Raw genomic sequence first — 13,289 nt, 5'->3', positions numbered from 1 at the left:
GAAGTAAACCAGGCTTCTGAGTGTATAGGCCAGGGAAGAATATAGCCCTTCACTTTTATACCCATCAATTCAGACAAGTGGTGGTTTCAGTATCTACAATGCATTTGTGCCAATAACTAGTGGGTTGCAGGTGGGCCCAGAAATTCTTACTCCATGCAATAAGACTCAACTACTCAAGCCTTTCACCTGAGGACCTTCAAGACCTTCACAAACAATAATTAAACATACCCCGTTTTACAAATGAGCATTGGCATCATGTTACAGATGGGGAAACTGAAGCACAAAAAGGGTAAGTGACTTGGTCAAGTTCACAGAAAAAGTTAGTGTCAGAGCCAGGAAAGAACCCAGGAGTCCTAATTCCCAGTCTCCAATGTAATAATTAATCCACACTCCTTTCCATAGCTGGGAGTAGAACCCAGGAAGGAGTCTTGACTCCTGGTCCCCGGATCTAACTATTAGACTCCTCTCCCTCCATCACTGGCAAAAAACACACAGATGCCCTAACTTGCAGTCCCCTGCTCTGCCCACTGGATTACACTTTCTCTACACAAGATTTAACGCACTCTGGCTTGGGCTTCATTATCTTCTCTCTGCCTGCCTGGCAGTCCCAGGTAAATCCTGGACTTGATACCCATCAACATGCGTTTTTAGTTTGCCTTTCTTATGTGCACACACACACACACCCTTCCATAAGCGCTTCCTCAGCCAGTTCTCCGGCTGGCCTGGCAGCCTTCCAGGCCACACATAGTCAGAGAAGTTTTCCTACCAACTGGCTGCAATGAAACTCGCCTATCTCTGCATTCCTGACAGGTCTATCTACAGCAAGCATCGACTGTACTGGATTGTACTGGATGGGTTAGCCAAAGTGCAGCCGGTAGGACAAAGGTTTATCAGGACCGCCCAGCCCCTGCACACAGAGAGCTACTAGGCAGAGGATTCCCCCAGGGCTATGAGCTGAAAGAACCACCTTCTCCTCACACGCACTTCAATTATTATTCCAGTTTCCTTCCCACTCACCCTCAATAAGAGATCAAGAAAGACTATTAGCAAAGTCTAGAGTGAAGCCCTCCACAGCCCTTTCCGGGGCCCCCAGAGGGTGTCAGCCACTGTGGCAGCCAGTCCATCTCCCGCCTCTTCACTTCTCCACTATCGGTGCAAGAAACAAAGACGGCTTTAATTTAATTTCACTCTGAACTCGATTGCGGAGGGAACATCTTATAACACAGAGTGAGATAAATGATCTGAGTAAACCAGGTTTCCAGCAGCACTCGCTGAGCAAAGAAGCCTCACCTCCAGGTCCTGTCCTTCAAAAAAAAATTCCCTCTCATCAGCGTCTGTCCCAGAGCATCAGTTCCCTTTTGTTATTATCTGGCACAGCTATAAAATTCTAATTTAAACAGCTTAGCATGTTCTGTGCCAAAAGAACAGGTTACACGACATCATCAACTCCTGATTCCAAGGCAGGATTTAGACAGAATGTTACCAACAGCCTGAGACTCACAAACCAGGATCTGAAATGCACACGTGCATGTCAGCCCCATTCCCACACACCAAATGAGAGCACATAAACCCACACACGCACATACGTGTAATGAACAAGCACATCCGTGCCTAGAAAGGTGCAAACACTAACATGCAAGCGCATACACCCACACATGCACTGACACCCTTGTACGTGTATGAAACGTGCAAGCACAAAGTCACACATGCACATATCCCCGCTTTCCACACACATACTTCCCAAAGACACACCCATCAATGCAACCACACACAGACCAGATGACACACAGCATGCACGCACTCACACACACATCCAACCTGGCACATACATGCCTAGTTAATCTACATATTCCTTTGTTTTCAGTTTTATTGATTTTTGCCAAAAAACAAACAAACCCTGAGTTTTACAAAAGCTATTAAATAATAAATAATAATAATAATAATATTCCGTTAACAAACTTCCCTGAAACTTACATGTACAGAATTCCAAGTACATGAATATGCTGATTACATTAAAAAAATCCAACACACACACACTAGGGTAGATTATTTATGTTCATAATAAATTAGTCTAAGTATAAACATGAGGCTGTCTGTTAAAGTACGGCAACATAGTAGAAGTTGCACACACATGCACATGAGGATGTGTATGTCAGTATCTGAGTCCTAAAAAGAGAAGTGCCAGAATTCCCCAGACCCAGCTCCCTCCTTGGAGATGGCAGCTTAGTAACCGAGATGGCCTAGGTAAGCTGGTTGCCATCTCTTTCTGGAGCAGGCCTGGAAGTGAAAGAGGTGGAGGACGCAGCGTGTGGAGATAGCCTCCTGCCCTCCTACGGCCTCTCCCACTTTTGCTAGTTCTTTTTTTTCTGTCCTCCCATCCCCCAATGTTCACCCCCATATTTACCCAGCAAAGTTCCCTTTCCTCAACAACTTCCACCCCCTTTTAAAAATTTTTTGCAAGAAACACCCATAAATTCCCAGGAAGCTTTAAACAAAATTAAAACTGAAAACCAAGGGCCTCGTCAAGCCAATCCCCCATGGCCAGACCGCCGCAGGGGCCAGCCACCTTCCTGCCTCTCCTTCCAGTACCCACCACCCATCAGGGCCACCCAGAGGGGGTGGGGGCAAGTGGGGCAATTTGGCTCAAGCCTTGGGCTGCACAGAGACCCCCCACAAGAATATAGTATTCTATAGAACTGCAACTTTTTTTTATGGAAGGAGCCCCGAAATTGCTTTGCCCCCTGGGCAGCCCTGCCACCCATCCCCAAGCCAACCCCTGCTGGCCAAGAGGGCTGCTGCGGGCCAGCTACCTCCCAGCGCCCACCACCCTGGTGTCTTGGCCAGCCCAGCCCAGCCCGCCCCGGGGCACGGAGCAGCGCGAAGGGGGCGGGGCTGTGCGGCAGGCCCCGCCCACCCGCCGGTACCTCTCGGGGAAGTGCGTGTCGCGGTGCTGGGGGAGCCCCTGTTTCCGGCGCTGGCTGGACGAGTTGCTGGCCGCGGGGAGATGCGCCTCCATGGCCGCGGGGTTGCGCGCCGCCGCCGCCGCCTCTTGCCGCGCTCGGAGCAGATCTGCGGAGGGGGGAAAAGCCCGCGTGAGCCGGCGGCCGCTGAGCGCCGAGCCCGCCCCGTGCAGCGCCCGAGCCCGCCGCCGCCTCGCCCCTCCCCGCGCTAATGGGAGCCAGGCTGCGCCGGGGGCGGGCGGGCAGGTGCGGCGGGGGCAGGCAGCCGCCTCGCTCGCCTTGCAGCGCGGGATGAATAGCCCGCCTGTGCCCGGGCTCGCCTGCCCCGCAGCGAGCTGGCTCCACCGCCCGCGGCCGCGGGAGGAAATGGTGTCACTGGCGGGGGGGTTATTGACTGAGCCTTCCTGCCCGGGGGCGGGGGGTTTGCTCCCTCGCTCGCTCCCCGCGCTGCCTCCCGGCCCGGCCCGGCGCCTGGCTGCGTGCGCCCCGCGCTAGGGGAACCGCGGGGGGGGGGTCCAGCTCTGGCCCGGCGTCTGCTGCCAGGGGCACTGTGACCACCCAGCGCTGCACCGCCTCAGCTGGCCGAGACCCTGCTGCCTTCCCTGGGGGGAGAAGGGAAGAACTGGCAGCCGGTCTCTTCCCTTCGACTCTGGGGGGCTGAGCTGGTGGCAGCAGTGAACGCTCTGCTGAGGGGGCTGGAGCCACTGGACACCTAGGGCCCCCTCACTAGGCAGGACCTACTGCTAATGAGCATCAATACCTGCAATCCACCAGTGGAGAGGGGGCAAGGCCCCGAGTTCAGGGCCATAGCCAAGCTCCCCTGCTCGACTTGACCCCACGTGGCTACACTGGCTGCCCACAGGGGCATACCATGGCTGCTTAACCTGGCAAGTCAGCAGAGCCCCACCTGGGTGCAGCATGTTGAGAAGTGGCTCTCCTTCCCTGGCTCTGGAAGTGCGTGCCCTCAGGGCCCCTGCTGAGGTCAGACTCTCCACAGCCCAGCACCCACACTGTTGCAGCCCCAGGAGAATTGGCCCATAGGATCCAGGGCCACAGCTGTGGGGAAGGGAACTGGTTGCAAGAGTCCCTGTACTGGGGGAGGGAAATCTTCCTAAGGCAAAGATTAGGGGGACACAGTGACACTGGCCCGTTCAGCAAAGCCCATAGCTGCCCTAAGGGGCCCAAATTGGTGGACTAATCAGAACTACAGCTCACCCCCCACCCCAAGAACAGCCATATTGGGTCAGACTAACTGTCCAGCCCCGTATCCTGTCCTCCAGCAGTGGCCAGTGCCAGATGCTTTGGAGGGAATGAACACAGGGCAATCTGAGTGATCCAGCCTCTATCCTCCCCAGCAGTCAAAGGTTTAGGTACATCAGAGCAGGAGGCTGCAAACTTGAATCTCCGACCACCTTGGCTAATAGCCATTGATGATGGGTCACACACCGTTCCCCTTCCCCCAGAAAAGGGATGGTGCACACACAGGAGAGCCAGTAAGAGACTTGCCCATTTCCCGACCTGTCAGAGGACTAGGGCAGGGTTGCAAAAGTTTTGCCTCCACAGGCTCCACCCCACCCTCCCCATAGCCTCTTGCCCAGAAGATCACGTTCTTCTGCCCTGACCCCCAACAGTATCTGTGACCAACAGAACCATAGAGTTAACTGTAAGTCATGGCTCTGATTTCTCCCCCTGCTGCAGCAGTGCTGACTGGCTGGAATTCATATCCCAGCCCGTGCTGCCTGCATATCCCTGCTGTCCTGTTAAGTCTCGCACAACACTTACTCTCCCCCTCACCTATCTGGAGCCTCAGCAATGCCCAGAACTGATGGGGGGCGGGGTGTTGAAGGGAGGCGGTGGTTTGGCACTTGCAAACAGACTATGAGAAACATCTGCCTTGGTCGGGCTAGTGCGTGGGCCGTGTTCCCCGCTGAGCGGGCTCCTGCAGCTCAGCCTTGGGGCACACGCGGGGAATTCCATGGAAAGGTTTCAAGGGAGGTGGGGAATGAGTCAGGCAGTAAATCAGTCAATCGCTACAGCGGGGAGGGTAAGCTAACCGCCCCAGCAGCCTTTCTGGACAGCCTAGGGCTGTGCACTAGAAGCTACTTAGTGGGAAGGGGAAAAGGGGTCATGCTAAGAGCCCCATCTAAGCTCCTTGAGGGGAAGCAGTCTCATCTCTCCTGCTTCACTCACCTTTTGCAGCCGGAGATTCGCACTCATTTTTAAGGAGGGGCGGTGCAGGGAGGAGATTGCCTTACATAGGGCAGAACAGGGGTCACTGCAACGTCCCCCTCCCCGCTGAGCTCCTGCTCTCAAGCTGAGCTCACTGAGCCTGAATCTCTCAAACCTAACTTGGAGTGCAGTCCCCCGCTTCAGGCCAAGTCGCTGAAGGCTTGTCCACACAGGAAACGAAACCAGAATAGCTAAGGGGGTTGCAGTTCACACCTCAAGTTACTTCAGTGCAAGCCAGCATGTGCGCACTGTTATTTCAGAATCTGAATGCCCCCCTGCACAGGAACATAGCAAATGCTAGATGGGATCCGAGCCACAGCCCTAGGGCACTGTGATTCTGAAATAAGCATCTATATACAGACTTGCATCAAAATAACTAACGGTGTGACTTACAATTGCTTTGGTTCCATTGCCCATGTAGACAAGCCCGGAGCTGCTCTGACTCAGTTTCCCCCACTTGTAAAATGGGAGTATTAATTCCTCCACAGCAAGATCATTACAGCACACTAATTAGCTGGTGTTTGTATAGCATTCCAAGCTGGGCATTGCTGCGCAGGTACCACACTTTACTAATTATTCTATTTGATGCATTTATCCACCAGAGGGACCAGAGCAGCCCAGGACGACCAATGAAAACGCTAAGGAGATTAGTTACAGAAGAGACAGCCGCCTGCATTGCAAGAGACTCTTTCTAGAGTGCTACCCCACCACAGAGTTAACCATCAGGAGATTCCCCGCCTCCAAGCCGTGCTCCTTCCCCCACGCTGGGCTTACCTTTCCTCATCTACTGCCTACACACAATTCTGGGGCACCCTACCTCTGCACGCTTGCACCAGCCCAGCAGTGAAACCTCTGTTATTGTCTTCATGACACACTGGAAAACACACAGACAGGAAACCCCCTCCTCACACCCACTATCTACTGCTCTGTGTCAGAGGAAGCCAAGACAGAGCCAAACTGAATGTACTTGAATAGACGAATAGGGTGTTTGTCGGAGTATATATTACAATCATCATCCTTTGTACTTCTGCAGCACCTTCCATGAAACGCTCAAAGTACTTTGCCTGCAATAACTCCTTAGCCATTACCAATCTGTCATAATTATTAATACCATGCTTGTACTGCTGAGTGACAGGTCAATTCACCTCTATGCCTCAGTTTCCCCATTTGTAAAAACAAGGATAATTCTTTCCTGCCTTTGCAAAGTGCTTTGAGATCCAGGGCTGAAGAGCACTACAGAGGTGCTTAAGATTATGCTATCCCCATTTTACTGATGGGAAAACTGGGGCACAGGCTCACCCCATATGTGTGTGCCAGAGTTGGGGCTAGACCCTCACGTGTCTTTATTCTCAGTCCTGTGCATTAGTGAGAAGTCTAGATAATATATAGTCATATATGTGAATACAATTTTTTTTCCAAATTCAAATATGGAAACATACTGTATACACGTGCCTTTGTGCACACATTGCACATGTATGGATGCACATTCACACCCCTCCCACACAGGCTGAGAACCTTTCCAGAAACAACAGCTATTTAAATATCTGACACCCATGCAAGGAGGCTGGAAAATGGATGCAGCAAAGACATGTTTTAAAGCTTTCAAAAAGCTGCAGCCAGGCCAAATGCCCTCCAGTCAAAGGTTCCCCACGTCCAATCTCTGAACACGATCAGCCTCCGAGGTCTACTACTCCCTCCTCCCACTCAAGATCATCTGGCAGAGTTGCCCCTACAGGATTTGATTCAGCATGAGACACTGACAAAGATCAAGCAACAGATTGTACCATGTCTATGACAGGGAGCTCCTGGTCAATGACTGGGGGTCCTAGGCACTATGGTAACACAAATAATAATAGCAACACCCGCAGTGCCTACAGTGAGTAGATCTGAAATGAAGAGAGAGGTCCTGGAGCATCAAATCCAGCATAAAACCCAGGGGGCAGGTGTGCATCCTCACACTGCGCTGTACCGGAGTTCCCCCTCATATCTGCCTCACAGCTGGGGAAGAGACTGGTAGACCACTCTCCCCATGCCCCAGCGGCAAACACCCAGCCTGCATTTCTGCATTTCCAGAAGCTGAAGTGGGGAGCACATGGAAGTGCACATGGAAGTGCAGCATCATGGCTCGGGGTGGTGGGTAAGGTAAGAGAAAGCCTTTCACCTCTAAATCACCATTTTAAGCATAAGCAGCCTGCATGACACGAGTATTCTGGGTCTTGGTCCAGTTCCAACATCACAATGAAAATTTACCACCACCCCACCCAGTGCTTTTAACAAAAACGAATGATGAAGAACGCAGGAATTTGCTGGACCATCAGCCAAGCAATGGTTCATCTCTCAGTATCCTGCTTCCAACCAGTGACCACTATCAGCTACATCAGAAGAAGAGGCAAGGAACTCCCCTGGTGGGCAGTTATGGAACAGCCTCCCCAGGGGAAGTTTCCTGCTAATTCTGAGCAGAGTTTGGCTTACAGCTTGGAGCATGACGAGTTATATCCCTTCTATTTTCTTTCCTATCCTACAGCATGTCACCAGGCACGTTTTCGTTACCCACACAAGTGTCCAATACACATCAACTGGCCATGTTGACTCAACTCCCTTAGCTGGGGGCTGGGGTCCTCCCAGTCAGGGCTGAGACCCATTGGCGGAAGAGCAGGTTGGGGTGGAAAAGCTTGCACAGCCACCGCCTGAGTTGTGGATTAACAGGACTTCGGTCCCTAGGGTACCTCTTGCCGCATTCATGTACATGCAAACTCATTAAAAAAAGAAGAAAGGGAACAAATATTAAAATGATCTATATTTTTGAACTGTAAAGGCATGTAGGAGAGAGGGAAAAAAGCAGCCCCATCAGATCACATAAAAAGTCGGCAGAATTCGCCGAGCCAGGGACCACGTGCCTCTGATGTTTATAAATTAATTATCTGAAAAACCCAGGTCACTCCTTATTGCCACAGTGCCTGTAATTTAGAAGTCTGGCATGCAGCCAATTCCAGAAGCTGCATTGATCCTGAATGACCGCAACAACTCCCTCGTATACCTTCTGGTCTCCTCCTCCCCTCCCGTTGCTCCCTCCCTCCCCCACCCCATCGTCTAGCCCCTCCTGCCCCACCCCGGAGGATCTGTTATTTACAATCCTGCATTCTGACAGTTGGGAAATCAGAGTGACTGACACTGCAACGCTGGTGGATAGAGGTTCCAGGCACGGAGATGGACTGAATTCAGAACACAGGATGCTGGGAGGAAGGCAGCAGCGTGTGGGAGGGGGAATGGGAAAGAAAAGCAATTAAAAAAAGAGAGATTTCTAAATTATTAACATTTTCTAAATAATTAACGTTATTGGTGCCTCCGTGTGAGCCTGCAGATAAACTGCGCTTTGTCCTGGCACTAATAATTTATAGCCCAACCAGAGGCCTGTGGTGTGGCGCTAATCCAAAACACACTGAAGTTTTGTCTTGTCAACGTTACACAAGAAAGTCTGTCTGTGCAGCGTTCCCCTCTCCTCCTGCCCACCCCGAAACCTCAGAATCGGACTCCCCCCACACTCCCAGAAATGCTGAGGAGACAGTTTAATCATAATTTTAAAAAATGTCAGGCTTTTTACTGCAATGAGCTGCTCTGGAGATAGAAGTGCTGTGGCATCAGCTGCTCTGGTGCATGTGTTGTGCCTGGGGTGTGGGGTGTTTTCCATGTCTGGTGCCCAATTTGTGCCCAAGTGAGTTGGGCCTATGTGTTGGCCTGTTGTGAGTCTGTGTAATAAGCCTGTGTACATGCATGTAGGTGTGTGTTGCATATGAGCTTATGTATCGTGCCAGCACACACGCATATGTTGTATATGGGTTTGTGAGTTGTGTCTGTGTGTACACTGTGTACCCATGTTGTGCCTGTGCATGTATTATGTCTGCTGTGTGTACTGTACCTATGTGTAGGTGCATGTTGTGTGTCCAACATGTGCATGTGGCATCTTTGTGTAAGCATATGTCGTCTATTGTGCTTGTGTGAATACCAAACATGCACAACTTGTGTTGCACCTTTGTGTAAGCATATGTTGTGCCTCTGTATTGTCCTTGTGTATACTGTACTTGTGCATGTCATGTCTATATGCAGTTGTGTATTGTGCCAGGGCACACTCACTGTGCATGCTGCTTCTGTCTACCAACTCGGGTTGTGTTTGCGTGTCCTGTGCCTATGCACCGGCTGTGCATGCACTGTGCTTGTGCACATTGTGCCTCTGTGGAGATGTGTTGCATGTCTCTACACAGCACCTATGTGTGTGTGTTGTGGGTGTGCTGCGCTCACACGCATTGCGTGTCTGGGAAGGTGCCTGCTGTGCCTGTGATGCTGAACAAATCCTAACTCTACATTAAACAGGATCACCTTCCTGCCACCCAGAGAAGCAAATCAAATCAAATGGAGAGTGGAAGGGGAAGGCAGCCTCTTTATTAACCTAACAAGCAGCCCTGGGGATTTACTCCAGATTGGAGATTCTCCTTCAAGTCTTCACCAGATACATTGCTGATGCTGCTCTGCCTCTTACCCCTCCCTCCCCCAACCCCTCTCTCTCTCTTTTTCTTTCTATCTTTGGTTAATCCATTCCAGATACAGTTTGGCAGCTGAAGGCTTTACGTAGAGAGAGGTTCGGAGGAAGAGAGCTGGACATGGACATAGATCTTGTGCCGTGTAATTTCTATCTCCCAGTGACACCTTCACCTTTTGTGCCCAGATAGTTGTCAAATCTCTCTCGCCAACAATCCCTCCTCCTCCAAGGCAGCTCAGTAATCCACTCCTGGTCCTCCAGAGGTTCACCCTGGGACACCCCCTCACTCACCTGCTCTTGCATCTGAAAAGGCAGAGGGCACGGGCATAATTAATGGCTTTGTTTTGGCTACACCCAGTCCCATGCCAGCATGTCATACATGCACAAGAGAAGGGAAGGTGTACACACAGACTGACGCTGTACAACACGTGTGGGCTCTCTCACCATGACCCAATTTCCCACTGGCTGTTTTGCTAACACACTAGTGCCCCTACAGGTGATGCTCGCGATACCTCGAACACCCTGTGACTGGCTCTGAGCAGGGCTCTCCAGTATGAGGGACAAACACTTTTATTTTTATTATTTAATTAAAGCACAAACCAAAGGACTAGAGCACAAACTCCCCCGAAGAAGCAGCAGTATCCCCACGATAATGGAGCAGAAGTAGCAAGACACAAAAACCTTTTCAGAATTGGGGGTTGTTTTTAAGGGCTGGGTTGTTTCTTATTTTGCACTGATGTGGCTGCACTAGTGCAAATCCCTCGTGTAGACGAGCTGCACCAGTGTAAAAGAGGATTGGCACATGTGCAGCTTATCTGACTTTAAATCTACGCCAGCACAAAACACTCCCTACGCCGGTGCAGCACCATCCTCACTTGGGTTTTCTCCATCCGTGCAAAAAATACCCCAGTGCAGCCAAAGCCTAAACTACTCTGAATTAAACCAGAGTGAGGCGGAAGAATCTTGGCTTCCCCATAACACCCAACACAGCTTTAGACAGCCCAACGTCCTGCCTTGTTGCTGGTGTTTTGTGGCTGCAAGGAAACCAGTGCCTGGAAGCTGCCTACAGTATTCTTGTGGCAAAGCTCTGATGAGACTCTCACAACATGAGTATGCTGGGCACAGAAGAGGTTTCTCCCTTTCAGCGCAGAGGTTTACCAAGCCTCTGCCCACAGCAGATCTGGTTTCAGCTAGAGCGGGACCAATTCATCTCCAGAGCAATGAAGTTACACACCAGGGATGAATCTATCTGTCTATCCCCAGACACACATTTCCCACTGGCTTATGCATTCTCCTGCTGAACAGTTTTCATTGCACCCTGGGCTTATTTGCATGGTACTTTTCTCATTCCTAAAAACACGGTGAATTGAATCCTCACAAGGTGGCGGGTCATAAACACCAACTACGGCCAGACACATGGCAGGCAGGTGCTGTATGAATTTCCCATGCACAGCACTGCCAATGCACTAAACTACATCCTGCAACACTTCATGCTACTCCAGCACTCGATCCTCTCACAGAATTGCCACTGCACGACAGTGACCACACACCCTCATCTGTCCAAGCCCTAAGCCTCTGCTCAGCCGAGCCTGCCAACCATTCTGGATGAGGCCAAAGGGCGGGGTGGGCTTGTGATGAGATGAGACTAGGCAGAGCCCACTAAATTCACTCCACTTCTGACCAAGTCACATTTGCACCAAGGATTCTGAATATTTGGGTTGTGAGACTCCAAGACAAGGAGAAAGGGGAGAAGACCCTGCGCTACTGATAGATCGGCTGCAATCACAAGCTAATTGTCTAAGCTTCTCAGAAGCAAAGCTCACAGCAGATCCACTCCATTCTCACCACTAGGTGTTGTTACAGCCCATGACAGTTGCTACATAAAGTATCAGAGATCACAGGGAACTAACGAAACAAGAGACTTAATAAAACACATTACAAATCCAGCCCATTCCTCCCCCCCCGAAAGCCCTACCACCATGGCTGGGGACTGCCATGCTGTTGGCCAACTGGTAGAGGCGCTGCTGCTGCTGCTCCTCAAAGGTGCTGTGTTCGTTCAGGGCTGACATCATCCGTCTGTAGTGTTCCTCTGGGGTCATCTGAGTCACTGAGTCTTCGAGCACGGGTGTGTGGGAATTTTCTGAAGAGTACAAGGTTTTAAAAAGAGAGAGAGAGAGAGAGAGAGATGGAAGAAATCACATCAGTGCAGGGAGATCAGAGAACTAGACAGAGAACGAAAGTCAAGTGATATCCTCCCTCAATACCACAAAACACATGCATATGAACCTGACACACAAAACCTCCAAACTTAACCCCTTCTCCGACACAAATGCATAAGCACCCAACTCCCCCAAACCACATGCACACACACCCTCAACACACAAAATCTGCAGACCAACACCCCCAACCATGTATCTATGCTCCCAACACCCCTTCCAAACACATGCATATACTCTTAACACAGAAAACTTCAAACTCAGCACATGCACACACACACACGCAAACACACACACACAAACACACACACACTTGTTGGAAGCCATGAGTATTACATTACAATCAAACAAAATTACAGGCAAACTCACTTTACCTAAGGGGGTAAAGGAGGACAGTTGCTGCCACAAACACACGATGAAAGACGTACTGAATTCTCATCCACTCCCCTTGCGGGATGCTAGTTCTCTTTTCAACTAACGCCTAAATAGACACCCACCCCTTTTTTTCAAGCCTGCCATTTGGAACATGCTTGGAGGAGGTGGCTACAGAGAGGGGCAAGGTAATCCCTCACTATGGAGATGCTCATTGCTCAACAGCTTCCTGTAGATGAGTTTGAGAACTGCAGTACAGGTAGCACGCCACCAGTTTTGATAGGAGCAGCACTGACAATCCATCCACTCAGCTATCGAAAGGGAAGTCACAGAAACAGTCTCTCTAGGTACTCATACAGCCGAGTGCCCCAGTCATTACGGTTTTTATCTTCACAACACTCCTGTGTGGTAGGCATGAGGAACGGAAGCACAGGGCAGAGAAAGGGATTTGCCAATGGTCCGTCACACAGAGAATCTGTGTGAGAGCTAGGAACTGAACTCAAGTCTACTAAGCCTGAGTCCAGCGCCTTGCCCACAATTCTACCCCGAGAGAAAGCGAATGGTAATGTGGTTCAGGTGTCACACGGGAACTCAGAATCTGAGCTCCTTTGCCACAGTCTCCCTATATGGCCTCAGTCGAGTCACTTAATCTGACTTTATAGCTCAGTTTCCACATTTGTAAAATGGAGGTGATAATTCTTGCCGACCTCCCAAGAGCACTGTGAAGGTAAATTAATTAATGTGTGGGAGGTTACCGCAATGAAACAATAGCTACAAAGGAGATGCAGTTATCAGACCACCGCCGCCCCTTGCTCTCGTCCCAACTGGCTCGGCTATTCATGAGAGAGGAGCAGCGACTGTCACTTATTCAGAATACCGCCAACTTTGACCTACACCTCACGACGATGGATGCTGTGAAGAGGCAGAGGACAACTCCACCGATTCCCTCGTTAGCTTGAGTAGCTGAACAAGAATCAG

The 13,289-nt window shown here is 50.7% G+C and overlaps 1 protein-coding gene across 4 annotated transcripts in view; it reads right to left on the bottom strand.

Annotated features, from left to right (window-relative positions):
- Positions 1-13,289, bottom strand: part of SAMD11 (sterile alpha motif domain containing 11) — a 175,128-nt gene that overhangs the window by 29,868 nt on the left and 131,971 nt on the right. For all 4 annotated transcript variants that reach the window (XM_030537710.1, XM_030537711.1, XM_030537712.1 and 1 more), the window contains exons 7-8: positions 11,699-11,863; positions 2,925-3,069 (exon numbers count right to left, since the gene is read on the bottom strand). In XM_030537710.1, the coding sequence (XP_030393570.1) occupies positions 2,925-3,069; positions 11,699-11,863 (310 nt within the window). The remainder of the gene's footprint in view (positions 1-2,924; positions 3,070-11,698; positions 11,864-13,289) is intronic.

This window comes from Gopherus evgoodei, chromosome 18 (assembly GCF_007399415.2).
Source record: "Gopherus evgoodei ecotype Sinaloan lineage chromosome 18, rGopEvg1_v1.p, whole genome shotgun sequence".
NCBI lineage: Eukaryota > Metazoa > Chordata > Testudines > Testudinidae > Gopherus > Gopherus evgoodei.
Note: the sequence above shows the minus strand (reverse complement) of the source record. Positions and strands in the feature narration are given on the sequence as shown.